Source organism: Alexandromys fortis, unplaced genomic scaffold (genome assembly GCF_014885135.2).
Source record: "Alexandromys fortis isolate MF-2015 unplaced genomic scaffold, M_Fortis_MF-2015_v1.1 scaffold_59, whole genome shotgun sequence".
Classification (NCBI taxonomy): Eukaryota; Metazoa; Chordata; class Mammalia; order Rodentia; family Cricetidae; genus Alexandromys; species Alexandromys fortis.
Genome location: NW_026067943.1, coordinates 2297638 through 2324115, shown reverse-complemented (window position 1 = coordinate 2324115; position 26478 = coordinate 2297638). Strand labels below are relative to the sequence as shown.

At 39.6% G+C, this 26478-nt stretch overlaps 1 protein-coding gene across 3 annotated transcripts in view; it reads left to right on the top strand.

The window, feature by feature from the left end:
• Nucleotides 1-26478, top strand: part of Rad18 (RAD18 E3 ubiquitin protein ligase) — an 89319-nt gene that overhangs the window by 47474 nt on the left and 15367 nt on the right. For all 3 annotated transcript variants that reach the window (XM_050148476.1, XM_050148478.1, XM_050148477.1), the window contains 2 exons: nt 4091-4225; nt 7984-8143. In XM_050148476.1, the coding sequence (XP_050004433.1) occupies nt 4091-4225; nt 7984-8143 (295 nt within the window). The remainder of the gene's footprint in view (nt 1-4090; nt 4226-7983; nt 8144-26478) is intronic.

The window sequence follows — 26478 nt, the reverse complement described above, 5'->3', positions numbered from 1 at the left end:
TCTTCCCCTTCCCGAATAGAATTTGCACTATAATGGCCCCCAAAGCCAGTGACACTATTAGGAGGTATGTCTTTGTTGGAGTAGTGGTGTAGGAGGTCCTTCTGTATTTGTATTGCTTTCATTGGTTGAATAAAGAAACTGTCTTGGCCTTTTGATAGGGCAGACTCAGGTAGGCGGGGAAGACAGAACAGAATTTTGCGAGGAAGAAAGCAGAGACAGGCAGACACCATGAATCTCCTACCTGAGACGGATATAGGTTAGACTCTTGCCAGTAAGCCACAATCATGTGGTCATACACAGATTTAATAGAAATGGGTTAATCAAGATGTGAGAGTTAGCCAATAAGAGGCTAGAGCTAATGGCTAGGCAGTAATTTAATTAATACAATTTCCACGTGATTATTTTGGGGGCTAAGCTAGCCAGGTAGCGGGACGCAGCCTGCTCCTCCTACTACAGAGTAGGTATTGCCTTGTTGGAGGAAGTGTGTCACTGTGGATGTGGACTTTGAGGTCTCATATATGCTTAAGTCACTCCCAGTGTCTTATACCACTTCCTGTTGCCTGTGCAAGATGTTGAACTCTCAGGAACCTCTTCAGCACCATGTCTACCTGCTCACCACTATGTTCCACCATAATGGACTCAACTGTAAGCCACCCAATTAAATGTTTTTCTTTATAAGAGTTGCCGTGGATATTGTGTCTCTTCACAGCAATAGAAACCCAAACTAAGACAAATGGTTTTAAAAAGATTCTATATATGAGGTTTCTGTGATGAAGTCGAGAGTATAAGCTAGAGGTTGGCCTTTAGTTATAACACAAGCAGTTTCATGATAATGACTGGAAGATAAGCATGTGTACACAGACAAGGAGTTGTGGTGCTTGGAAGAAGATAATTTCTCTTCAAATAAATTCATACATTTTTTTTGTCTACAAAGAGGGTCCATAAAGAGGCTGTGATGGGGTTTGAATGAAGAGTAGAAAATGAGCTATAGCCATTTTGAGTTGGTAGACATGAACTTATTCATCAGCTCCCATAACTAGTCAAACCACTTAATATTTTTTAAGGGTCAGTTATTTTATGTGTCTGCATGTTTTGCCTGCATGTATGTCTGCACCTCATATATCTCTGGTACCCACATAGGTCAGAAGAAAGGGTTGGGCCTCCTGGAACTGGAGTTATGGATGGTTGTGAGCTGTGGAGTAACTAGATTTGAGCAAGTAAAGACTCTATAAATCTGAGCCTTAGTACTTTAGGAGTAAAGCCATTTAACCTTTTGATTACTTCAGGGGTTTTTGAGCAAACCTCAGGTAACAATCTTGGGTTTCCTGATGGCTTAGAAAAAACAAAAGAAAAATCTAGGAAAATGGCTGTGGTGGTTTCTGTTGTCATCTTGATAAAACTGGAGTCACTTGGGAGACGGGCCTCTGGGAATGCCACTAGATTTAAATTTTTAAAGTGATTTATTTTTATGTGTATGAGTATCCTGCCTGCATCTGTGTCTGTGCACCATGTGTACCTTCAGAGGCCAGAAGTGGGTGTTGATTGCTTGGAACTGGAGTCACAGACTGGCTAGCCACCATGTCACTGGTGGGAGTTGAACCCAGGTCCTTTAGAAGTGCAGCCTGTTTTTCTAACTCTGAACCATCTCTTCAACGCTATGAATCCTAGATTTCATAAATGTCTCAAAGGGACTGAGCACTATTCATTTGTTTGTTTCCCCGTTGTGCATGAGAAGGAACCAGTTGGTTCAAGCTCCTGGCACCTGGACTGTCCGGAACAAGCCCTTTCTCTCTAAGTTGCTTTTGTCAGTATTTATCACAGCCACAGGAAAAGAAACCAAGAGAACAAACTATACTTGATTAACTAAGCTACCCTTGCCTAATAGCAGCTCCAGAATGATGAGGTAGTATTGCCTGTGCATTCTGGGAGCTGGGGAAGTAGATGAGGTGATTCTCTTTACATGCATGGAATAAAATAGTGCGTGAAAGAAATTATCTGTTGTGTATTCTTTGTGTAGACTCTCTTAACTTGCTTCTAAAGAGATGGCTTTCTCTAATAACCTTTTGTTAAGCTTCTTAATTTCTTTTTTGTAGGCCTGACTGGCCTGGCACTTTGTAGACTAGGCTGGCCTCAAACTCAGAAATCCACCTGCCTCTGTCTCCCTAGTGTTGTGATAAAAGGCATACTTTACCATGTTAATGTTTAATTTTTTTCATCTGAAAAATCACTTTTCATAGAATTTTATCCATTTCTAAAGAACTATTTTTTCTAGTAATTTTTATGCCCATCTTGTAATTTCTTTTGCTGAAAGTTTAGTCTTTTATAACTTACCCGATATTTTACAGCCTTCTGATTAGTTTCACTGAGAGTTTGTATACACACATATATATTAGAATTAGAATTAGAAGCAATCTCCTCAATGACTTGCTCTCTCTGTTCAAATGCAGGAATCCATCTTCTTTTTTACTTGATATGCTTCATAACTCTGTGCTGTTTACCATGCTGAAGGATAGCTTTTCAGAAACAGATGAAGTTGTTTATCTCATTAGATTGTTTTTAGAGACCTCAAAACTAGTTATTAGGGGCTGAAGAGATGACTTGAAATTAAGAGCAATTACTGGTCTTGAAGAGGACCTAGGTTGGGTTTCCAGTACCCACATGGCAATTCAAACAATTTATAACTCTAGTTCTAGTGGCTCTTATGCCCTCTCTGACCTCCTTGAGTACACATGTGGTGAACATACAGACTTCCAGGTAAACACTTAATACTTAAAGATGAATAAATATTTAAAATATTAAAAAATAAAAATAGAATTTAAAAAACTGCGGATTAGGAAGATGGTTTTGAGATATACAAAAGAGAATTATTAGAGCAGTCAGATTTGAGTTAGAATCTGATAATGAATGTACACATGGAAGCAAACCTGGCTTCTTCCATAGTGAGGTAGGGATGTCGGTCCAGCCAATTCTGTGGCTGAAGAAATTTTATATGCCTACAGAAAATTATAGAAAATGGTTACCTATAACTTGCAGTTTGGCCATTGATTGAATGGTTCGGATCCCAGAAAAGTAGCTCTGAACATGTCTGTATAGACCTTCATTCCAGTGCATTCCCTACTGCTCTGTATTGTGCTAAATGTAGGAGAAACCAAGTATTAAAAAGTATGTATTATTGGCTGTGTGTGGAAAATTCTCAAAATTTTGTCTTTACCATTATAGTATTAGTTTTCTAAAATTTGAGGGCATTTACAGACAGTATTATTTTGAACCATGGTTACCAGTAAGTACGGTACAACTACAGTTGCCGGAACTATGGCTCAGACTCACAAGTAAGTGTCCTAATTTTTGTGCTCTAACACCAAGGGTTCTCTAGGAGTGTGTTGTTAATTTCTATAATGAGGACCTTGATGTCGGGTTATGAAATTATGTTTTGAAGTGATAGTAAAGATGGTGTTATGTATCTTAAAGAATGTAAAATGTTAAAAGGATTCTGCTGGGAAACAAATGTTAGGAAAACATTCTTTATTGTAAGACTACTTTTCTAGAGCCCTTTCCTCTGTGCAGTCAATGTAATCCACTAATTCTTAGTAGTCTTGTGTATCTTGAACATTAGAAAGCCATCTTTTGGATGTTATTTTGGAAGTGTCAATCACTGGGTGTGGTGCCACATGCCTGAAACACTAGCATTTGGGAAATTGAGGAAGGAGGATTATGAGTTTGAGGTCTGTCTAGTCTATAAATTGAGTCCCTGTCTCACGGAAACAAAATGAGAAAGTAAGATGGGAGGGAGGGAGGAAAGGTTATCAGTCTGTATTTTGTACTCTGTGGGAAGCCTCTACATACTAAGGGCTTAGGGAGGAAGAAAAAAAAAACGTAGAGTAGCAAATTATATCTTGTACCCTGTTTGCTTTGGGGAAGAGAAAGACACAGAGAGATTTGTCAGCTGCCCTAAGCCCTCTGGTCTTCTTCATGGTAGCTTCTGCATTCAGTGCAGGTGATTCTGCTAATGATGACACTGAGCAGCGTTGTGCCTGATTCTCAGTGTGTCACGTGTAGATGGTTCACCCATTCACAGTCCTTTTGAATTTAGGTAAAAGGCATAAGAGTGAGTTCCAGCTTCTAGTGAATCAGGCCAAAAAAGGATACAAGAAAACTGTCAGAATGTCAAAAGCTACAATAATGAGAAGAGATGGACCTGCAGAGGAACTGCCATCTGCCATCATGGGTAAGACTTACTGAAACAAAAGCCTAATGAATTTCATTACTTTTTTTTAACATTTATTTATTCTTTCTGTGTATGTATGTGCATGTGTGCATGTGTATACATTTGTGCACTGTGAAAATATCACAGGAGAACTTGTGGGAGTTGGTTTTGTCCATGTAGGTTTCAGTGATCAAACTCAGGTTGTCAGGCTGACTTGCAAGTGCTTTACCTGTTGAAATAGGAAGCGGCAGGGGCTGCGTCCCTGGCACCCAGCCGCCGCCCGCATGGCTAGCTTATACCCAGAAATAATTACACGGAAACTGTATTCTTTTAAACACTGCCTGGCCCGGCTAGTTCCAGCTTCTTATTGGCTAGCTCTTACATATTGTTCTAACCCATTTCTAATATTCTATGTAGCCCACAAGCTGGCTTACCAGGGAGGATCTTAACCTGCGTCTGTCTGGAGCGGGAGAATCATGGCACTCTCTCACTAAGCTTCTTTCTCCCAGAATTCTCTTCTGTCTACTCCGCCTACCTAATTTTCTGTCCTATGAGGGCCGAGGCAGTTTCTTTATTATTACAAGACCCACCTCCATCATTTACCCACTGAGCCATCTTGTTGGTCCTCTCTTTTTTAAAGTAAAAAGACTATAAAACTAATGTGATTTACTAAGGTTACTCAGCATTTGAAATGGGGAGAAGTACTTTTTAGAAAGCTTAATGTAGCAGTTGTTGACTATAAGGTAGCATATTGCTTGCTTTGGAAACAATGGAAGACTGTCCCATAGAGACAGCCCTGAAGTCTCCCCGTTTGTAGTTATGAAGCATCCCAAGCTCTGTGATTGTCTAAGTATGAGGATATTTTCTAGGTGTGAGATTTATTACTGAAGATCCTAAGACAAAGATAATTATTTCTGTTGTGGAACTCTGATGTTTACTTTGCTGAAGTGTTGCGATGGAGAGCTTAAAGCTAATGCAGCTGGTGTTCCAACACATTCAGTGCATTACTTAGTTTTGATCCAGCTTTAGATTTGAGATTAATGTATTTCTGTTGCTAAAGCTTTAGGCAACAGAATCATAATGAGCAAAACAGAATCATAATGGGAAAAGGGGCACAAAAATTTCTTCACTACTTTTCTTAATTGTGACAGAATACACACAACATGTATACATTTTTTGTTTTTTGTTTTTGTCAAGACAGTTTCTCAGTAGCTATGGAGCTAGTCCTGGAACTCGCTCTATAAACCAGGCTGGCATCGAACTCACAGAGATCCACCTGCCTCTGCCTCGTGAGTGTTGGGATTAAAGGTGTGAGCTACCACCGCCCGGCACATTTTTAGTAATTCATAGGTGCACAGCTCATGGCTGTTTAATGGTTTCATAGTGCTGTTTAACCATCTATACCCTAAACCCTTTTAGCATCCCTCGTACAAACTCTGTGGTGTATCACATCACTCCCTGCTCTCACATAGTCCTGATCATCTCTGTTGTGTCTGCTTATGGATTTGTTTGCTTTGGGTATCTAATACAAGTAGAATTATACAGTATCTGTCTTGTTATGTTGGCTTATTTTTCTAAGCATAATGTTTTTATTGCCTGTCAATATTGTTTCAAATATTAAAATTTCTTTATTCCTTAGTATGCATATGCAGCATTTCGTCTATTAATTTGTTGAGTTATTTTTGCCTTCTTAACTATTATGTATGATGTTTTTGTAAAGTTTTCTTTAGTTCTCAGATGTCTGTTCAAGACCCTGCTTTCAGTTCTTTTATTACATGTCTGTTCTAGTTTCATTTCTGTTGCTGTGACCAAAAGAAACTGGGGAGGAAAGAGTTTATTTAGCTTAGAACCCCGGGTCACAGTCTATTATTGAGGGATGTCAGGGCCAGGAACTGGAAGGCAGGTCTGCTTGCTCTTCCAAACATGACTTCCAGCCAAGAGATTTGCTCCACAGTCAAAGAAGTACATCAGGAACCATGGAAAAGTACTGTTTGCTACCTGTCTCTCAGACTAGTTTATACTCAGCTAGCTTTCTTACATAGTTCAGGCCTGCCTACCTAGGTTGAACTAGGTCCTTTTACATCAATTAACAATCAAGACAGTCCTCCCACAGACAAGCTCACAGACCAACTAATGTATGGAATTTCTCAACTGAGGCTTTCTTTCATATGGTTCTAGACTGTGTCAAATTGATAGTTAAGCTAACCAGACAATGTCTAAGGTCTAAGTGGAATTTCTGATTCATATGGTAGTGCCATGGTTAACCTTCTGAAGAACCAACAAGTTGTGCTGCATAATGGCCGCATCATTTTACGTTCTCACTGGCAGTGTATTCAAATTCTCATTTCTCCACATCTTGTCAGTACTGGATAGTTTTCTTGGTTGAGGAAACCGTCTTCTAAGTGTGTGTTTCCTCACATCTATATTAGGTTCTTTAGAGAAACAGAACTGATAGAACACACACAGGCACACATGCATGGTGGGGGCATTTCTTAAGAATGGCTTACAGTCTGTGGTTTGGCTAAATTGAAAATGGCTGTCTCCTGATGTAAAGGCCAAGAATTCAGTAGTTGTTTAGTCCAACCAGTTCTACTAGTCTTCAGCCTGTGTTGGAATCCTGAAGAAGTAGGTCCTAATGCCAGTTAAGGAATACTTCACCAAAGAGTAGATGAACTTGTGGAGAGAGTGAGGACAATCAGACCAAAAGCAAAAGCTTTGTATTTCTCTTGTCTTTTTATAATATAGCCAGTTACCAGAAGGTGTAGCCTTCTGATTTAGGGTGTATTCTTTATAAGAGGAAGTTCTTGGCCTTCTGGAAAGTCACTGATTAAGGCCCTTCCTCTCTCCCTGATGAATAGTGGCAGTAGTTTATTGGTACTTGTAGCATTAGGAACTTACATTGATGATTAATGTTGTCTTTCTGTATAACAAACATTGAGGGTTATTTCTGAAAATCTTGAGTATATGAACTTGGGAAGGGTTTTGTTTTTAAAGAATTTGTCCTATTCAATATTTTTTTTTTTGCTAACAAAACCTTAACAACTGCTTTTATTTATTTATTTTCTTATTCATTTTCTGAATTGTCATGATAGCACAGATGAAAATCCCCATAATGTTGGCACACACTGTAAAAGGGAGAGAGTCCTAGGCAACAGACAGTTTGGCACAGCTAGTATTTTTTGCTCTTTTATTTTTAGATATTTGCCTATGCTGTGTGTCATAGTCCTTCAAACTACCATGAGGTGTCCCTGTATCTTTATCTTTATAAAAAGAAACTTTGAAAATAGAATATGACAAAGGATGTACAAAAATGTGATGTGTCAGATCAAATGGCAGGATTCTTATGTCTGATTGGTTTTCCCTTTCTTTATAGTGAATAGTTTATTTAATGGGTTTTGAAAAGTGTCCAGATGTTTGATATCATGTCATGTGACAAATAGTATGATTCCCTTATGTCTGTTTTGTTAATTTGTCACTGTTCTTTGATTTTGAAATAGCAATTATTCCTTAGTAATCTGCTAATAGGATCTTCATTAGAATGTTAAGGCATTCCTATCTCTGGTTTTAAAGGAAACTTTACATTTAAGTAAATCAATCCTGGAAAACACAAATAAGATAGTTAGTAGCAATAACGTATCATTTATTTTATAGTTTTAGAACCAGTGTTCTTTTACTTCTATTTTTAAAGTGGAAATAACAACACTAAGTGTTAAAGAAATAGAGGGTATAACATTTTAACATTCTTTAATTTTTAAAAAAAATCTTATATTTCTTGTTAGGACAAGAAGATAATGTAAACTTTTCGGATACATTCTCAGTAACAAACCACTTTCCTCAGTCGAAACTGGACTCCCCAGTGCAGCCGGAGCCTGAGAGACCAGATGATTCTTCTAGTTGTACTGATATTCTTCTCTCCTCAGAGTCAGATTCCTGCAATAGGTAAGAAATGTGTAGAAACTGGCTCTTTTATACTTCTGCTTCTTTCGTCGTACTTTCCTGCTGCTGTAGCAAGATTTCTTGACAAAATCAACTTTAAGGAGAATGGTTCCTTTTGGCCGACAGTTCTGAAGTACAGGCCCTCATGGGAAGAAAATGATGGAGGCAGGAATTTGATGCAGCTGGACACATGAACAGTTAGAGGAGGAAGGACTAGTGCTGTGCTCAGTCACTTTCTTCTTCTCACAGTGTCCACAACCCACGTCCAGGGAATGGTCTTCCCATCCCATTGAGCCTAATCAAGATGAATCCTTCTAGGTGTGCCTGCAGGCTTGTCTCCTGGATCTTTCCAGATCCTGTTGACAGTCAGCAATAATCATCTACACCAATAGTTCTTTGCCTTTCTCATGCTCTGACCCTTTAATACAGCTTCTCATGTTGTTGGTCCCAACCATAAAATTATTTTGTTGCTACTTCATAATTGTAATTTTGCTATTGTTATGAATTGTTAGATAAATATCCGATAGGCAGGAAGTCTGATATGTGACCCCCAAAGGGGTCATGACCCACAGGTTGAGAACTGCTGATCTAGAGGATTGTTTCATGGTCCGTGCTAGTTCTCTTTCATTTCTGTTTATGTTTTTGGTCATCTTCATAGTGATAGCAAGCTGGGCTGTGGGAGGGTAGCGTAGTGATCATAAAGTGACTTGTTTTCTTTCTCCCCTTAGAGTTGGTAGAGCAAACATGATAGGCAGCAAGGTTTTTCTTTAGTTTGTTTTCTTTTTCTTTCTTTCTTTTTCCTTTTTCTTTTTTTGCTAAGAAAACACATAAGGAACTGATCAGAAAGAAAGCTAGTGCACATAGGAAAGAGAAAAATTTAAATAGTTAACCTCAATGCATGGAATCGATTGGTATGATTATATATTTAGTGATGGGCAATTCTGAAAATATTAAATAATACAATTTTTATTTCAGTACGGGGTATTGAATTTACCCACGGTCTTGTACGTGCAAATGCTTTACTGCTGAGCTAGATGGTTGGTCCTGAAACAGTATTTTTTTTTTTTTAAAGATTTATTTATTTATTAAGTATACAGTGGTCTGCCTGCATATGTCCCTGCAGGCCAGAAGAGGGCAGAATATTTCATTACAGATGGTTGTGAGCCACCATGTGGTTGCTAGGAATTGAACTCAGGACCTTTGGAAGTGAAGCCAGTTCTCTTAACCTCTGAGCCATCTCTCCAGCCCCCGCTGAAACAGTATTTTTAAAGTATGACTGGATTACTCTTCTTCCCCTCCCTCCCGCCTTTTTTTTTTCTTCTTTTGAGACAAGATCTCACTATATAGTCCTGGCAGGTCTGGAAATTGCTGTTGGCTTGCCTTGAATTCACAGACATGAATTCAGTGCTGGGGCCCTGACTGAATGGAAAGGCATTTATCTCATTCTTTTTCTTGAGAACAATACAGCCACCACATACTGCTTCTGCCTTTCCTGCCTTCTAGTAGAGTTTACCCTCAAACCATGAGCCAAATAAACTCTTCCTTCCTCCTTAAGCTGCTTTTGTTAAGTATTTTGTCACAAGGAAAATAAGAAAGCTGAATGTGGTGGCGCATTCCTTTAATCTCAGAATTCAGGACAGAGGAAGTCAGAATGCTCCAGGCTAGTTTGGTCTACATAGCGAGTTCCAAGCCAGCCAGAGCTACATAAGAACTAGGAGACAGATGATCTCTTGGACTAGTAGAAAGAGTAAAGGAATATGGTTGAGGGAAAAGTAAAATAAACTTCTTGATACCATGTGTTCATGTACAAGTTAGCTTTCTGTGTAAGAAAATATCAGAAGCGCTCAACTTATAAAGAGAAAATGTTACTTTAACTTATTCAACTGGGTATGTTTGTGCACACCTTTAATCCCAGCATTCAGGAGGCAGAGGCTGGCAGATCTCTGAGTTTGATATCAGCCTGGTCTACAGAGTAAGTTTCAGGACATCCAAGGCTACACAGAGAAACCCTGTCTTGAAAAAATAAAATAACCAAAACTAACCAACCAACCAAACATACGCTTTCAGAGATCCCAGTACATGATCAATTGACTCTGTTGCTTTGGTCCTGTAGTGAATCAACATATTATGGCAGGAGCAGTGTGTGATGGAACAGAACCACTTACTTCATGGATAAGAATCAACAAAGAAAGGAGACGTCGGGAAAGAAGGAGAAGGCAACTGGGTCCTTACATTTCCTTCAGTAGCACACCCATAAATGACCTAAGGGGCCTTCATGAGGCCACACCTCCTAAAGGTTCTACCACTTTCCCATAGCCCCAGTCTAGGAACTTGCTCTATAACCATGTGATATAGGAGACATTCAAGATCCAGACCATAATAGAAAATGTTTATAGAAAGATATTACTTCAAAGTCCTGTTATAACTCACTGCTTATGGAAAGAGGTGAGATATCTTCTTGTACTTCTAGTCAGTCACATACTGTTCTGCTGCCACTCAGTAAGGTATTGGTCTCCTCTTTATGTACCTTCCTGTGGACCTACATCTTAGGTACTATTATAACTGATGAATAATTCCCTGTCCTCCCCAGTGCCTTTCTTTTGGTAAGGGTTAAATGGAGCTATCCTTATGACACATTTGAGAAGAAAATGAGTGTTTTGCCTGTATGTATGTCTGGGCACCATGTACATGCCTGGTGCTTTTGGAAGTCAGGAGAGGACACTGAATTCCTGAATTCCTGAAACTGGACTTACAGATGGTTATGAGCCACCATATGGGTACTAGGAACCAAACCTGGGTCTTCTTCAAGAACAGCAATTGCAATCTAACTGCTAACCCATCTCTCCCGTCTTCAAAAGGTTTTAAAAATAATTTAGACCTCAATTAATGCATATTGTAATTGGTTATATGTGTGTGAGTGTGTGTTTATACACACATACACACCCATGGCCCACTAAGAATAACTGTTATTATGCAACAGAGTATAGTGTGATATTAATGAGGTGTATTCATCATTGGATAGATGGTAGTTCTATATTTTTGTTAAAAATATGTTCTTTACAGAATCTAGTTAAGAAAGATGCAACTTTAGAGAGATTCATAACATTTTTGTTAATGAACCATGTATCAGGGATTGCCTGTTACATATTTAACTAAAGGCAGTAAAAATAGTCCTGTCACATCCCTTAAAATAAATGGAAGAAATTTCTTTTCTTTGAGATAAGGCCTTTCTGTTATACAGCACTTGCTGTATAGTCAGGCTGGCCTTGAACTCAGAGAGATCCACCTGCTTCTGCCTCCAGAGAGATGGGATTAAAGGCATGAGCCACCCTGCCCAGCTAATGGAAGAAATTTCAAAGTAGTAATGGACCATGACTCATTTGCTTGTGCTGTTAGTGGTTTTCAGCTGTCAGGTTCTCTTATGTTCTGTACTGCCTTTAGTAGACACCCATCTTCAAGCCGCATAGAAGCTGGCTGAGATGGGGCTGGTGAGGTGACTAAGAGCACTTGGTCTTGTAGAGGACCTGAATTTGATTCCTAACACCCACATCAGGCAGCTCACAACTTCCTGTAACTCCAATTCCAGTGTATCCAATGCCCTTCGACCTCCACAGGCACCTGTATACATGTAGTGCATATTAACTCATGTAGACGCATATGTACACTAAACAAACAAACAAATACATCTTTGGTAAAAGAAAAAAAAATACTAAAAAGAAGAAGTCTGAGAAATACCTAGAAGCTCGGTTAGCAGAATGGGTGAGTGCTTTAGATGAACTCCCTAGAGACTGCGGTCAGGTACTTCTGATGCTGTACCACTGCTGATGATGCCTTGGAGAACATGAGTTTGTGTGGGAAGACTAAAACCTTATAGGTGCTTAGCAGACATGAAGAAGTAGAGATGGACATATTTTAGGGATACTTTAATCACTTCCAGTTGTATTTTTATAAAAGGTATTGAAAACCTACGTTGAGGCTCGAGAGAGGGGTCAGCATTTAAGAGCCCTTGCTATGCAATCATGCGGATTGGAGTTTGAACTGTGGAACTAACTAACAAACTGAAAATAGTGCAGACACCTGTAGCTCTGGCTCCAAGGATCTGACATCCTCTTCTGGATTCCATGGCCACTGGGTGTATGCATACACACATAAATAAGTAAATAAAGCTGCTCATTAAAAAACAACTTTTTATTACTTCAGTTTTAAAAGCACTCTCTGGTTGTGTATAAATTAAATATTCTATGTGGGAGGAAAATACTGTAGCTAAATTGGCCTCTATTTTTACTTCTCCACTTGTTACATAGTATGTTTTGCCTTGCTATTAGCGTTGTCTTGGACTTTGAAATGCAGCCTTTGACTATAAGGTTCTTAACTTAGTTTAGACATAATTCCCATCATTTAATTGGAAAACATGAAATGCAGGACGATGGTGGCCTGGCATAAGACTGTCCCAGAGTTCATGCCAGTATCATTTAGTGATTCCAGAACTTAAGTAGTTCAAGAGATGCACATTTGATTAATGTCGTTATCACTGTGGAATTCAGGGAAAGAATTCAGAGTGAGAAGAGCCCAGTTAAAACTTAATTTCATAGTAAAATCATAGCCTATCAAAAGGATGGAATGTTTATTTTGTCGGTTTTATCTTTTGCATATTCAGGCACCAAAGGGAAGGGAGATGGAATACTGTAGTGACTTTGTTGAGATCTTCTGCAACCCTAAAATTGTGTCATCCTTTTCCTATTGACAATGTGGTTGGTTGGCAAGTGAATAGAATGTTCATCAACTACCACTTAGCCATTGTAGGTCATAAATAAACCTAGGATTGCATTTATTTTCTTTTATAGTTGTTGACTGAGATTTATGTCCTGCCCGGTCCCACAGCTGTTCAGCCCCAAAGAAACAGAGGTCTACATTAATTATAAACTGGTTGGCCTATTAGCTCTTTCTTATATCTTAAATTAGCCCATAATTCTTGTTAGCCACGTGGCTTGGTAAATTCTCTTGTTCTCGTTGCCCCCCTATACTTCCTGCCTGGCTACTGGCCAACCAGCATTTCATTAAACTGATACAAGACCATTTTCCCACAGCATATAGTGAAATGTTTCTATCTGTATGTTTTGTATTTTATCAAAAACTTCAGTCTTTTTTATGACCATTTTATTATATTCATTATATGCTTTTTTTTTTTTTAAAAGACTCTCTAGGTTATTAAAGGAGGATTTTTTAAGACAGGGTTTCTCTGTGTAGCCCTGGCTATTCTGTAACTCACTTTGTAAGACAGGCTAGCCTCTGCCTCCCAAGTGCTGGGCTAAAAGTGTGTAGCATCACTGCCTGGCTGAAAAAGTATTTTTTAAGTTGAAAGAGACACTATCTTTTGGCATGATTAGAGAAATAGGAATAAGGTTTCCAGATTCTGCTACTGTAGTAGAATTCAACTTCTTGATTTTGAAAGTTGTTTGGCTCTGGTAATTATATGGACTGGTTTTTAAGAAAGGCATACTGACATATTAAAGAACATTTGCAGCAATACACCAAACTTAAAAAAATACTTTAAAAATTATATATTATGTATGTGCGTTCTGAAAACTAGAAAAGTTGAATTAAACAGTAAAGTTTCATAATTTAGTTAGCTTGAAATAATACTAGTACATTCATAAATATGCCTTCCACAAATAGGCATAGGTGTAGCTAAATGGGTTCTTTATTTTTTTTCAGCAGCAGTACTATGGTATTTTAATTTCTTTGTCAGGGAAATGTCATGTTGTATGTTTGTTGTGAGTGGAAACCTGTGAATTGTCTTTCTTCGCAGCCTTGTTGTCTTACACAGCATAGAACTGACCATATTGAACGATGAGGTCAGTGCTCTTTGTGCTAGAGTGGTATTCAAGCTTAAATAACATGGAAGATCGACAACTAAGAACAATCTTAAGATTCAGTGTGTGTGTTCAATTCAAATAGTTGTTATAATAAAGTGGGCTTGCTGCTGGCGTCAAGCACACACTTTGTTAATACTATATTGATCTTCTGCCGGCTTGCAAACAGATGGTTGAACAGATGAATAGGAATTTCAGATTGCTGTACAGTTCCATGCTAGATGGTTTCCAGGAGTTCAAGAGACTTGTTCAAGTTTCTATAAATTAGCTTATTGTTCTCGTTAATCAAGCAAAGAGTGCTTTTGTTAGCTGATTCTTGGCAAACCATGGACACTGCATTTTTATTGAAGGCTAAATTAGAAGCAAAGATGCTGTTGATTGTGACCATAGAGAAGAGAGACACTATCTTCATGAAGGAATGATTTGTGAATTGTGTCATACTTTTTCTTGGAAGAATCTTTAGATCATTATTTTGGAAAAATATTTTTTAATTTGGAAAAGACATTGTCTTTTGGCATGAGTGTAGAAATACAAATAGGTTCTCTGGATTCTTACTATAACAGTGTTCAATTTTTTGATTTTTTATATGAATTTGTCTTTAAGAAAGGCACACTAATAGATAACAATGGCAGCAACTTGCTTTCTATGGTTGAGCATTTCATATATGTGTAACAACACAGATATGATAGACTGTTAACAACTGGAAGATCTGAGGCTTGTAGGTTTGAAGTCATTGAAATTTTGGGTCTTCTGAAAAAATTCATCCTTTGTGAAATAATTTTGGTTGTTACACAGTAAGTGAAATGGCTGACTTTTTAGACACACTCTAAAAAGGAAGACATATGCTTTGACAATTAACTTTAAAAGTAGTAGGACCCATGAGTTTACATAGGGTGATGAATATGGTTTCCATTTAATTTGCTCAACCTGTTGTCAGCGCCTGCTGCATATGATTAACTGAGCCAGTGTATTAAAGTGCATGGGCAGTTGTGACTTTTAATGCTTATAAAGATTAACTAATGTCATGATTCTATGGTCGGCTTTGCAGTTTGCCCTAACTCAGGTAGGTGAGCCTTCCCATAGATGCTGAGGATAGGGCATAAAAGAATCTGAGTCGTTAATATGTGAATGAATAACATTGTAAATTCCAAATCTAGGAGAAAAAAAAAGGTGACTTCTCTTTTTTTAAATTATTTATTTATTAAAGATTTCTGTCTCCTCCCCGCCTCCCATTTCCTTTCCCTCCCCCTCCCCCAATCAACTCCCTGTCTCTCGTCAGCCCAAAGAGCATGACTTCTCTTTTTTGTATTACATTAGGAACAACATCTTTATGAAGACACAAGTACAGACACGGGGTGTTGGGCCCATGCCAAAGAACACTTAGCTATTGGCTTGTGTTTTCTAGTTTCATAGAACTTTTCTTCCCTTTCATTCATTTCTGAATGAGCTGTCTTGAAAACTTGAGAGTCAGAATTGGCGGGGTGGGGGGAACCTTAAAACAAACAAAAACTAACTGATTACCACCTTTTAAAGACAATGTTAGTTAAATTTTATCCTCTCTTCTGAGGGAAATGGAAAATAATGGAGATAGCTTAAAGCAAAAAATGACATTGGGACATTCATCTAAGGATGATGCTGTTCCCATTGGTTCTGGGTAAGGGCAGCTGAGTACATTGCTTAGTCAGGAGAACAGGAAGCACTTTCTAAGTAGCCAGTGAACTCTCTCATAGCCAGAAGGGTGCAGATGGGCTTGACAATATGAGGTGTGGCTTTACTCAGGCCTTGTAGTGCAGGCAAGGCATGTAGGGAGCATGATTTTGAGATGAAAGAATTCAAGTCCTGGAGTGTGTGTCCCTTGATGTTTTATGCTGAAAAACTAATGGGTCTTTTAGGAGTGGGTTTTTGTGTGTGTGTGTGTGTGTGTGTTTTGTTTTGACTCAAGAATATCCAGTTATTGTGTTCCTGCTTAGAGCCTCCTGAATAGTTAGTTCTGTTACATTGATCAAGACTACAGAATGGTGAAACCTTGTCCAGGAGGCTGCGTGTGCTTCCTCTGATGTTCTCTGGTACTGGTGGTGCTCTAAGATATGCAGTCTTAGCTCCTTGAAGATGTGGAAGTGAAATGGCCAGGAGTGAGATTAGTCAGGAAGTATGTGGCAAGTCAGATTTAATTCACCTGTTTGACTATAGAGCCCTCAAGGAATCCACATTTTAAAGAAAATGTTAGCTGTTAAACTCTAAATAGAAGTATGTACTTAGCCCCGAGGGAGCAGACCTGACAGGAGGAGTTGGGTGAAAGTAAAGCACCCGACTTTCCTCTGTTGGGAGTGGGAAGTGAATCTGGAAGGAAAGAGAGCGTTCAGGGCGCATGTCACCAGATGCCGTTATTTGACCGAGGTTTCATCCTGAGGAAATGCAGTGCACTGCAACAGTGAGGCCAAGCCTGGCACACTGGAGGGATGGGGACAGGGTACAAGGAGATCTGCTAAGTCTAGGTAGTAATGTTAATTAAAGATAGGAATACATTTTATGAGTACAGATGGGGCTTTTAAAGCTTTGGTCTCTGTCTACAAAAGGGAATAATAAATGTGGGTTCCAGAGCTCCTTGTGCTCTGCAGCTATCTCCATGCACAGTTGCCTCTGCTGCCCAGAAGAGGAGCATAGGGATGCCTGTGGGCTGTTGAGAAACTACATAGAGAGTGTTGGGTGACAGACAGACAGATTATCCAGAAAGCTCTGTGCCAAATAGGCCCACAGGTGGAAAACAGAAAATGTGTTGACTAGAAACAGTGTGCTTTTTCATCTCATGTCATAATAAACCAAATACATAATAATCCATCATGAAACTGGAGTTTACCAGTGTGCAAATAAAACTCTCTGCACTTTAGGTAGATGAGCTTTAGTGTGGGACTAGAAGTTCTTTGATTGCCTGGGGGTGGAGGTGTCTTTCCTTATTATCCTGCTTTTTTGAAGTGTTCTTGTTTTAACTCAACTTGTCATTTTGGAAGGCTTTACTTTAATCTACTTGTCTGTAGTTTTAGTGTATTATTTTTCTGCAGTGCTAGTTTCTAAGGTGCAGCCAGATTCCTCTGCTAGAATGGGGGATTACAAACAAATATGGCTAAAACATCCATGCAGTACTGGACTGGAATTGGAAACATTAAAGTGAAAACTTGAATTTGGCTTCTTAGAGATGGAAATGGATGGGAAGAAATGCTTAATAATTTGGTTAAGTAAATGAGCTAGCATATGTACATATGTATTTGCTTGTCCTGTCAGATGTGAGGCCCTTCACAGTTATACCACAGTAGTAATCGGCACACCCAGAGTACATGTGTTGGTTTCTGTGTTAATAATATTAGCCAGCGGGGCTGGAGAGATGGCTCAGTGGTTAAGAGCATTGCCTGCTCTTCCAAAGGTCCTGAGTTCAATTCCCAGCAACCACATGGTGGCTCACAACCATCTGTAATGAGGTCTGGTGCCCTCTTCTGGCCTTCAGGAATACACACAGACAGAACATTGCATACATAATAAATAAATAAATATTTAAAAAAATAATATTAGCCAGCAAAAGGCACCAATAATCCTTGTAGAAATTGCTGTTTCTTGGACCAGAACTGGAATATGTAACATAAACCTAGAACATTTTATCATGAAAGAAAGCAAGGAAGTACAAAAAGAAGAAGAGAGAACAGAACAACAGAGAGGAAAAATGAACAAGATATCATACACTTAGCAACTGATAACATGTCTAAGGGATATAGGAACTGACATCAAGAGTTCCTCAGTGGCCAAACATAGGACAGTGTAGGCAATAACATATTTACTGTAGTATTGGATTAAACCAAAACAGAAAATAAATATCTATGCATTCATTTCCTAGTGATTAAAAAAATGAGTTAAAAGAGAATCGAATATTGTGGGTAGAGAGATTGCAAGTAATTGACTTGGGTGCTTCCCATCAACAAGATACAATGTAACCACCCTTGTGACTTCAGAGAGGTCTACTCCCAGGGACCATCTTCTAAAGAAACAAGGGAGTTGTGTCCACAGTGGAGAAACCTGGGAAGCACCACCTGAGTCAAGTTATGATGCCAGCATTAATCATTGTGCAACGTAGATAAGCATGTGCTCTATGAGATGTAAGGACTATTCTATCTCTGTGTTTCCTCCTCAAAACCCAACAGCCCAAGTCATATTGGGGAGTAGGGGAGTCACTGAGCTTCAGTTGAGGGTCATTTTATAAAATGTTTGACCACTCTGCAGAATGTCAAGGCCATCAAAACCAAAGAATGCCTGCGAAACTCAACATGACAAATAAGTGTAATGTAGCCTGCATGAAATTCTGGGGTAGAAAAATGATATTAGGTAAAGACAGTAACAAATGGATTACCATTTACTTCATTTGATGGAGCTAATATGTAGCACAAATAATAAAAGCCCAGAGACAGATAAAGGGGTTCAAGCTGAAGATCAGAAAAGCAAAGCAGCCAACCACTAGAGAGACCTTTTAACTCTACCAAATCTTCAGACCAAAAGGGCGAGATCCTGTTTCCACAAATCCTGACTCCACACTCCAGTGAGTTCGTATCTCTTCTCCTTTATATTCCTCTCTCTGCCCAGCCATATTCCATCTCCACTTTCCTAGTGCTGGGATTAAAAGTGTGTGACTCCCAAACGCTAGGATAAAGATGTGAACCATGACCATCTGGATCTGTTTCTGGATGGATTTTGTGTAGCCCAGGGTGGCCTTGAACTCCCAGAGATCCTCCTGCCTCTGTCTTCTGAGTCCTGGGATTAAAGGTGTGTGCCACCACTCCCTGACAGGTATGGCTGACTAGTGTGGCTGCTTTGCCTTCTGATCTTCTGGCAAGCTTTTTATTAAAACACAAATAATATGCCACTATACTAATATATCACCCTAATGTAGCATGTTACCAGTGGAGGAAGTTGGAAGTAAGGTGTATGGGTGCTTTCTGTACTTTATAACTTTTTTGTGATTGTAAAATCACCCTTAAGTTAAAAGCCAACTACTTTTAGTATTGAAAACTGAGCCCAGGGCGTTTTGCATGTTAGGCAACTACTCTACCACAGAGGCACACCTCCAGCATTTTACTTATTTTTAAGTTGTTAAAAGTTATTTTTGTGTGTGTGTATGTATGTGGGCGTGCAAATGTCACAACACGTGTGGCAATCAGGGACAATTTGCTGGAGTTAGCTCTTTTTGTCTACCATGTGGGTTGAAGGAATTGAATTCAGGTTGCCACTCTTGATGGCAGTCACCTCTGTCCACTGAGTTATCTCAGCAACCCCAGGTTGTTGTTGTTGTTGTTTTAAAGTGCCTTTAGCCCTTGCAGCATTGGTTATTAGCGTGAAAATATCCAGGGTATAATGAGTATTGGAAAACTGACGTCATCAAAATCAATTTCTTCTGTGAGAAATTGGACACTGCTTTAGAACTTTAGTGAATTTAGTTATTGAAATGTTCTATTTTTCTTTTATTTGGTTGTTTTTGTTTTGAGACATGATCTGTGGCTAGGCTGTCCTGGATCTAGTTGTTCGTCCTGCCTTAACCTCCTAAGTTCTAGTATTATAAGTGTGTCCGTCCCATCATGCCTGGTACTTTCCTTTTATTTAATACTTTATACACACACACACACACACATTTATAAATCAGTAGAATCTTGTCTGAACACAGTCTATAAAAATGCACTTTTGTTTTAAATTTAGGACATAGCATGAGAAAATAATTATTTTAAATTATTATTTTAAATTATTACCTCTTGTTTTTACTTTGAATTGTCCCACAGTGATTGTAAGCATTGCAGCTTGGATGGAAAGATATCCTGGCAGTCAGGAGCCAAGGAATACCACAAAGTCACACTGCACAGCAAACCTTACACAAGAGATTTATTGGGAGGGAAAACACCAGGAGGGTGGGTGCCTCTGCTTGGGTGAGAAACAGCAGAGAACTGAGCAGAAGGCAGGGCGTATATATAGTTTCTTGGAGAGGGGGGTGGAACTTTTCAGTGTGAAGCTTTCCATGATGGAGATTTGTGTGAGTTTTAAGTCCAAAGATTGGACTTTTTTTTACTCTGTAGGTTGGGGGCAGGGTCCATCTGTTAGGGCAGTTAGAATGTTCTGTGGGTGGGACATAGAAGTTGGACGTCCTCTGGGGAGAGGCCTACAGTGATCTCACTCTATAAGAGATGTGGCCTGGCCTTTATGTTTTACTCCAATGAAAGATACGCAGGTTTCACCGTGTGTTTTGCCCTTTTCAGCTACCATCTTCTTTATTAATACATGAGCACTTGTAACAGTGCTCTGAGTGGTGACTCTCAGGACTGTGAAAGTCCAGAGGGTTTGATGTCTTCTCCAGTGCTCCTTATCCAAGGATATAGCCAGGAAATAAAGGGAATTTCTTGTATCAGGTAGCTCACACTGGTAGAAATTACTATTGTTTCCTTTGGATGGTCTGATTGTGCTAGTTAGTTTTTTGTCCGTTTTACACAAGATCATCTCTCATCGCTCTCATTTCCTCAGCTCATTCTCTCATCTGAGAACACGAACCCTGTTAAGAAAATGCCTCCATAAGATTAGGCTAGAGGCAAGCCAGGCCTAGCCTGTTGGTGGTGGTTCTATCCCTGGGCTTGGTGGTCCCAGGTTCTGTAAGAAAGCAGGTTGAGCAAGCCATGGAAAGCAAGCCAGTAAACAGCCTCTGCATCAGCTCCTGCTTCAAGTTCCTTTCTTGCTTGAGTTCCTGCCCTCACAAAACCAGAGGTAGAGTTCTCCCCATGGGGACCAAGTCAGTAGGCAACTGAGTATAAGGACTAGGATTCCAAAAGCCAGCAAAGAATCAGAGACAACCCCTGCTCCCACTGTTAGGAGTTCCACAAAATGACCAAGTTACACAACTAACATATGCAGAGGGCCTAGGTCAGTCTCATGCAGGCTCCATGGTTATTGGTTCAGTCTCTCTAAGCCCCTATGAGCTTAGATTATTTGATTTTGTGGGTTTACCTGTTATGACCTTGACTACCTCCCTCAATCCTTCCTCCTCTTCCTCAGGATTCCCCAAGCTCCACCTAATGTTTGACTGTGGGTCTCTACATCTGATTCCATCAGTTGCTAGTTGAAACCTCTCTGATGGGAATTGGGCTAGGCACCAATTTATGAGTATAATAGAATATCGTTAGGTATCGTTACATTGCTTTTTTTTTTTTTTCCAGCTGTGTTTGGTTCTTTCCTAGGTCTCTGGGCGAGACCTTTTAAATAAACTTTTAAGCCTTAGAATTTGTAAGACTGTAGGACTTTTTAAGTTTGTAAAATGTTTTGTATTGTGATGTTTATATGTTTCATGTGTGCTCTTAGAAATAACAAAAAAGGAAAGATATGTCTTTACAGTGATGTGTTTGTATATCAAATTGATAAAGAATTAATTGTCTTGGATAGTTTTATGTCAACTTGATACAAGCTAGAGTCATTTGAGAGAAGGGAACCTCCATTAAGAATGCTTCCATTGATTGGGCTGTAGGCAAGAGACATTAGGCACCTGACTGGAATACCAAAGAATGAGAAGAGCTTTCTAAGCAAAACAGCACTGGAGGCAAGAAATGGAGAAAACTGTGATTTCCAGTGAGATGGGGAAGCAGGTAGGGACTGAAGGCACAATTTGTGATGGCGTGTGTGATGGATGCAGAAGCAGTGCAGGCACCACAGTCAGACCCCTGCCTGCGAGGCCTGAGTCTGCTGCTCACCAGCTGGGTGAGCTGAACTTTTTAAAGTGCATTGCTGCTTATTGACAGTTACTTGGGAAATTCTTGTCCCAAGATACATCTTCATGTGCTTAGTTTGATTCATAAAAATGAGATCAATTTTCAACTGTTGAAGAATTTAATTATTCATTGAGAAAAACGAAGAACAAAAAAGTGTGCTTTTCAGAGCACTTTGAGAAAAGTTGGAGAGATTGAAGGAACTCCTAGTTCCTTCTAACTGTTAACCATGCAGTAATGGTTTGAATCAATATTCCCAGGCTCCCAAGGTGGTGCCCAGTTAGCAGCTAATTCTCATTTAGTTTTAAAAAATTAAAATCATAAAATCTTTGTCCTTGTACTGGTGTAATAAATTGGATGGGGTAAAAATGATGCGTCATTTACATTATACTGTTGGAATTTTGTGGTTTTAGCTGGCTGCTTGGGATTTTGTTGTTACAGTCACCGCCACACTAGTTTTCTTTAAATCAGAGGAGCAGGTAGGTATTAACCCTGAGAACCCGAGGAAAGGGTGAGCTAGGATGGAATGCAGGTGTGTTCAAAATAGAAAGTATGTTGAGAAGGCATAAATGTAGTAACTGCTTTCATGGATGAAGGCTGAAGGTCAAGGAGCTGATGTTCTTCTCTATAGGGATACCTAAGCTACTCATTCCCTCCAGCCCCGGTATTTCCCTATTTCAGTGTGAGGATTTTCACTTGGCTTCATTTTAGATTACTACTGCTTCCTGGGTTAGTAAGCAATGAGTGTTAAAATTAGGTGAAGAGCAGCCAAGTGGGCTTTGCTTCCATGTATGAGTCTGGTTTTCAGTTCTTACCTTCATGATGACTAGACAGCGCTCCATTATGTCTTCCTGGAATGATTGTCAGGGTACCTCATCAGTAGGCAGCACCGAATTAATTTGCACAGTGTCTCTGTTCTTTTTCCCTCCCACCAGATACATTCTGGAACATGGGTACATAGTAAACTGCTGATTTTGCTCTCTTCTGTTGATTTTACCAGGTAGGCAGAACACACCGCTCTTGTGTCTCAGAGTAATCCAAGCGTTACGGATAATGGGTTGCATTACAGAGGATTTTTTTTTTTAGTTGATTCCACAAAAGCCAATTTTAGAAGCCTTAAAGGTGTCATTATATGCTTTTCTTGTTGTACTAAGCATATTTTAAAGAGTTATTTATAACCTGTTATTGCACATAAAATTAAAACGTCAGATTATTGGAAGCACAGGGTAAACATAGTTTTGGAGGGATGGTTCTTTTTCCTTTTTAGGGGGGGTATTTTCGAGACAGGGTTTCTCCGTAGCGTTTGGTTCCTGTCCTGGAACTAGCTCTTGTAGACCAGGCTGGCCTCGAACTCACAGAGATCCACCTGCCTCTGCCTCCCGAGTGCTGGGATTAAAGGTGTGCGCCACCACCGCCCGGCTGGAGGGGTGGTTCTTATACACATTTAATGGCTTAGCCTTAGTACTTCATTTCTATTTATTTATTTATTTATTTATTTATTTATTTATTTATTTATTTATTTATTTATTAAAGATTTCTGTCTCTTCCCCACCACCGCCTCCCCTTTCCCTCCCCCTCCCCTAATCAAGTCCCCCTCCCTCGTCAGCCCAAAGAGCAATCAGGGTTCCCTGCCCTGTGGGAAGTCCACGGACCACCCACCTCCATCCAGGTCTAGTAAGGTGAGGATCCACGAAACTGCCTAGGCTCCCACGAAACCAATAGGTACAGTAGGATCAAAAACCCATTGCCATTGTTCTTGAGGTCTCAGTAGTCCTCATTGTCCACTATGTTCAGCGAGACCGGTTTTAACCCGGGCTTTTTCAGACCCAGGCCAGCTGGCCTTGGTGAGTTCCCGATAGAACATCCCCCTTGTCTCAGTGTATGGGTGCACCCCTCGCGGTCCTGAGTTCCTTGCTTGTGCTCTCTCTCCTTCTGCTTCTGATCTCAAGGTCCAAATCAGAAGCAGAAGGAGAGAGAGCACAAGCAAGTACTTCATTTCTTAAAAGAACAGAGTCCCAGGGAAGGTCAGTGTCTTGTGACTGAAATTCAGTCATGTCAGTGAGATTTAAAATTCTTGCCCTCCTTGGATCATAGTCTAGTTATTCTGCCCTTGCTGATATCACTCAGGATAGTTGATATTGGCGTCTTCCACTTGCACTGTTTGATGTGTAGTCTCAGAAAGAAAACAGTATGAATTTAATTGCAGCTGGCCTGGCTGAACAGAGCCAATGCTATCCTCAGCACCACCATTGTAGTGGACCCCTCCACCCCCATTATCAGAGGAACTTGTCATCTAGTTAAGCTACATTGATAGGAAATGTTCATCTTTGGAATGTTGCTTGTTCTATGATTCTCGGGGTGGCAGGGCACTGTCACCTACTACTGTAATCTTGTCTTTTTATGTTGTTACTTGCATGAAATGTTCATTCCACTGATCACTCAAAACAAAACAAAAAACAGAGTGACACCTCATGCTTTTGTTCCTGTGCCCATTTAACTAGAAAGGTTTGGTACCTATTTGAAATAGTCAATATTTGGATAATTTAAAATGATTTCCCTTACATTAGGTAGTTGATCTTTCAGAGATGCTTTTAAGTTTCAAGTTAATCAAGCACAAATATTTAATTCTGTTTCAAACTTGAATTCTTCTAGAGAGCCAAGAGAATTCCAGTACTTAGAAATAATGTTGTTTCCTTTAAAAAGAATGAAACCTCTCAGTGCTTTCATAAGAGTCACTTCTCTCCTTAACTCAACGTTTCAAACCCTTTCCTTCAGCAGACTTAGAAAATGGTAGTGTTTTGGTAGCATGCCAGGATTAAAAAGAAAAAAAAAAAAGGATACTGGAGCCTAGCAGTACCTTTTATGGCCTTCAGCTACCCAAACCTCATTGGGTGCTGAAAGGCTGAAAGTTAGAGCTTGGTGTACCACCAGTCTCTGTGGGCTAGGGAGAGCACAGAGCTTAGGAGCTGTGCTGTTACCTGCTAACCTAGTATGCTGTTGAGTAGTGGAGGGAGAGTGTCTGTAGACAAATAGAATCCTGCTGCCTTGAGTAGTGGAAGGAGAGTGTCTTTATAGACAAATAGAATCCCTCTGCCTTGGGTAGGACAATAGCAGCAGCATTGGAAGCCTCCTTTCCCAGTTTCTGACAAGGGTACATTAAAAGAGGCCGGAAGTTGTTTAATCTCACAAACCCCAACAAAAATAGTAAAGCTCTTAGATTTTTCAGTTCTCCAAGTCTTCAAAAAGCACAAAGGCCAGATTAAGAAAGTTTTGAGAGTGTTGAAGTTGAATTGAACAGTTGAAATATTAAAACTAACAAGTTCATGAGTTTCCTCAGTTCATTCCTTTTAATAGCAGAACTTCAGAGGAAGCACAGAATGAAAGATGTAGTGTTTTTAAAGAAGAATAATCAGCCCATATATTAAACATACGGTTTTCTTCTAACAGTGAGAAAGCCAACTCTCCCCTAGTTAGAAACCTGGTTTAGGACCCAGAGAAAGGTGTGCCCTATGTAGCTGAGATGCTTAAATTTGCACATGGAAAGGGGCACAGTTACAGATTAGGGATCAGAAGAGGGGAACAGATTTTGCTGTTGTAGGAGGCAACTTTATTAAATTACTATTTCAGTTAGGGTAGCTGGATCTAGAAATAGTCCCTTATTCTAGAAATTGTGCTATAATTTGGTAGAAGTACTTTGGACATAAAAGAAGGGATGATATTTTTCTTATAAAGATTTAATCCTTTTGAAAACATTCAATTGTGGACTTGCTTTCTGAGTGCCTAGAAACTGGGAAGGAAGGAATCTGGAAACAGACAGAAGAATGGAAAGAAGCCATAACTAATGGTTTGTCAAAAGAAAAGGGCAAATTGAAAGCTTTTCTCATCTGTAAGGTGTCTTACTGTTTGAGGGTACAACTGTAGAGACCTTGTTACAGTTGTAACAACTTGTAGCAGTCATGCACTGTTACTGTACAGTTGTTAGAATGGGGAAGGGACTCTGAGGAGATCAACTGGAATTTACTTGATATATGGATGAGGGTCCTACAATCTACCCTATTCACATATAACAGGGCCTACCCAGGTTTAGCCACTACCTATTACATGATTGCTTCACCTATCTCGTCCCACCCCCAAGGCGCAAATCAGGATCTCATGTAGTCTAGTCTGGCTTTAAATTATAGATTGCAGATGTTCTTCAACTCCTGGTCCAGAACACTGGGAATTACTCTAGAACTCTGGGGAGCTCTTAGGGTTTCATCCTTGGAGACTAGTTGATCAGCCTACTGAAGTACTGTGTGATGTTAATGGAATATTTCTAAGTGGTAAAGGGATTCCTAGGACACATTAATTACCTAAAAGACTAACATCTGGAACAGCAAATGTAGCTTTCTGCTTTTATTCTGAATGGAGGAAGATAGTGAGTGCTTTTATTTTACTTTACACAAAACAAACTAAAAAATAAGAAATGCACTGTTGAGGAATGAGTGAGTTTAAAGATAAGAAAAGCTAATAAAAGTGGCTACATGCTGGTGATATCGGGACCAGGATAGAAGGGAACAAGGAATTGAGACTATGTCTGTGTCTGTCAGTCAGACAGACAGGATCTCATGTAGCCCAGGTGGGCTTCGAACTTATTGTGTGACTGAGTACTGCGCAGGTTTGTGCTAACATTCCTGCTTTATGCTGTGCTGGG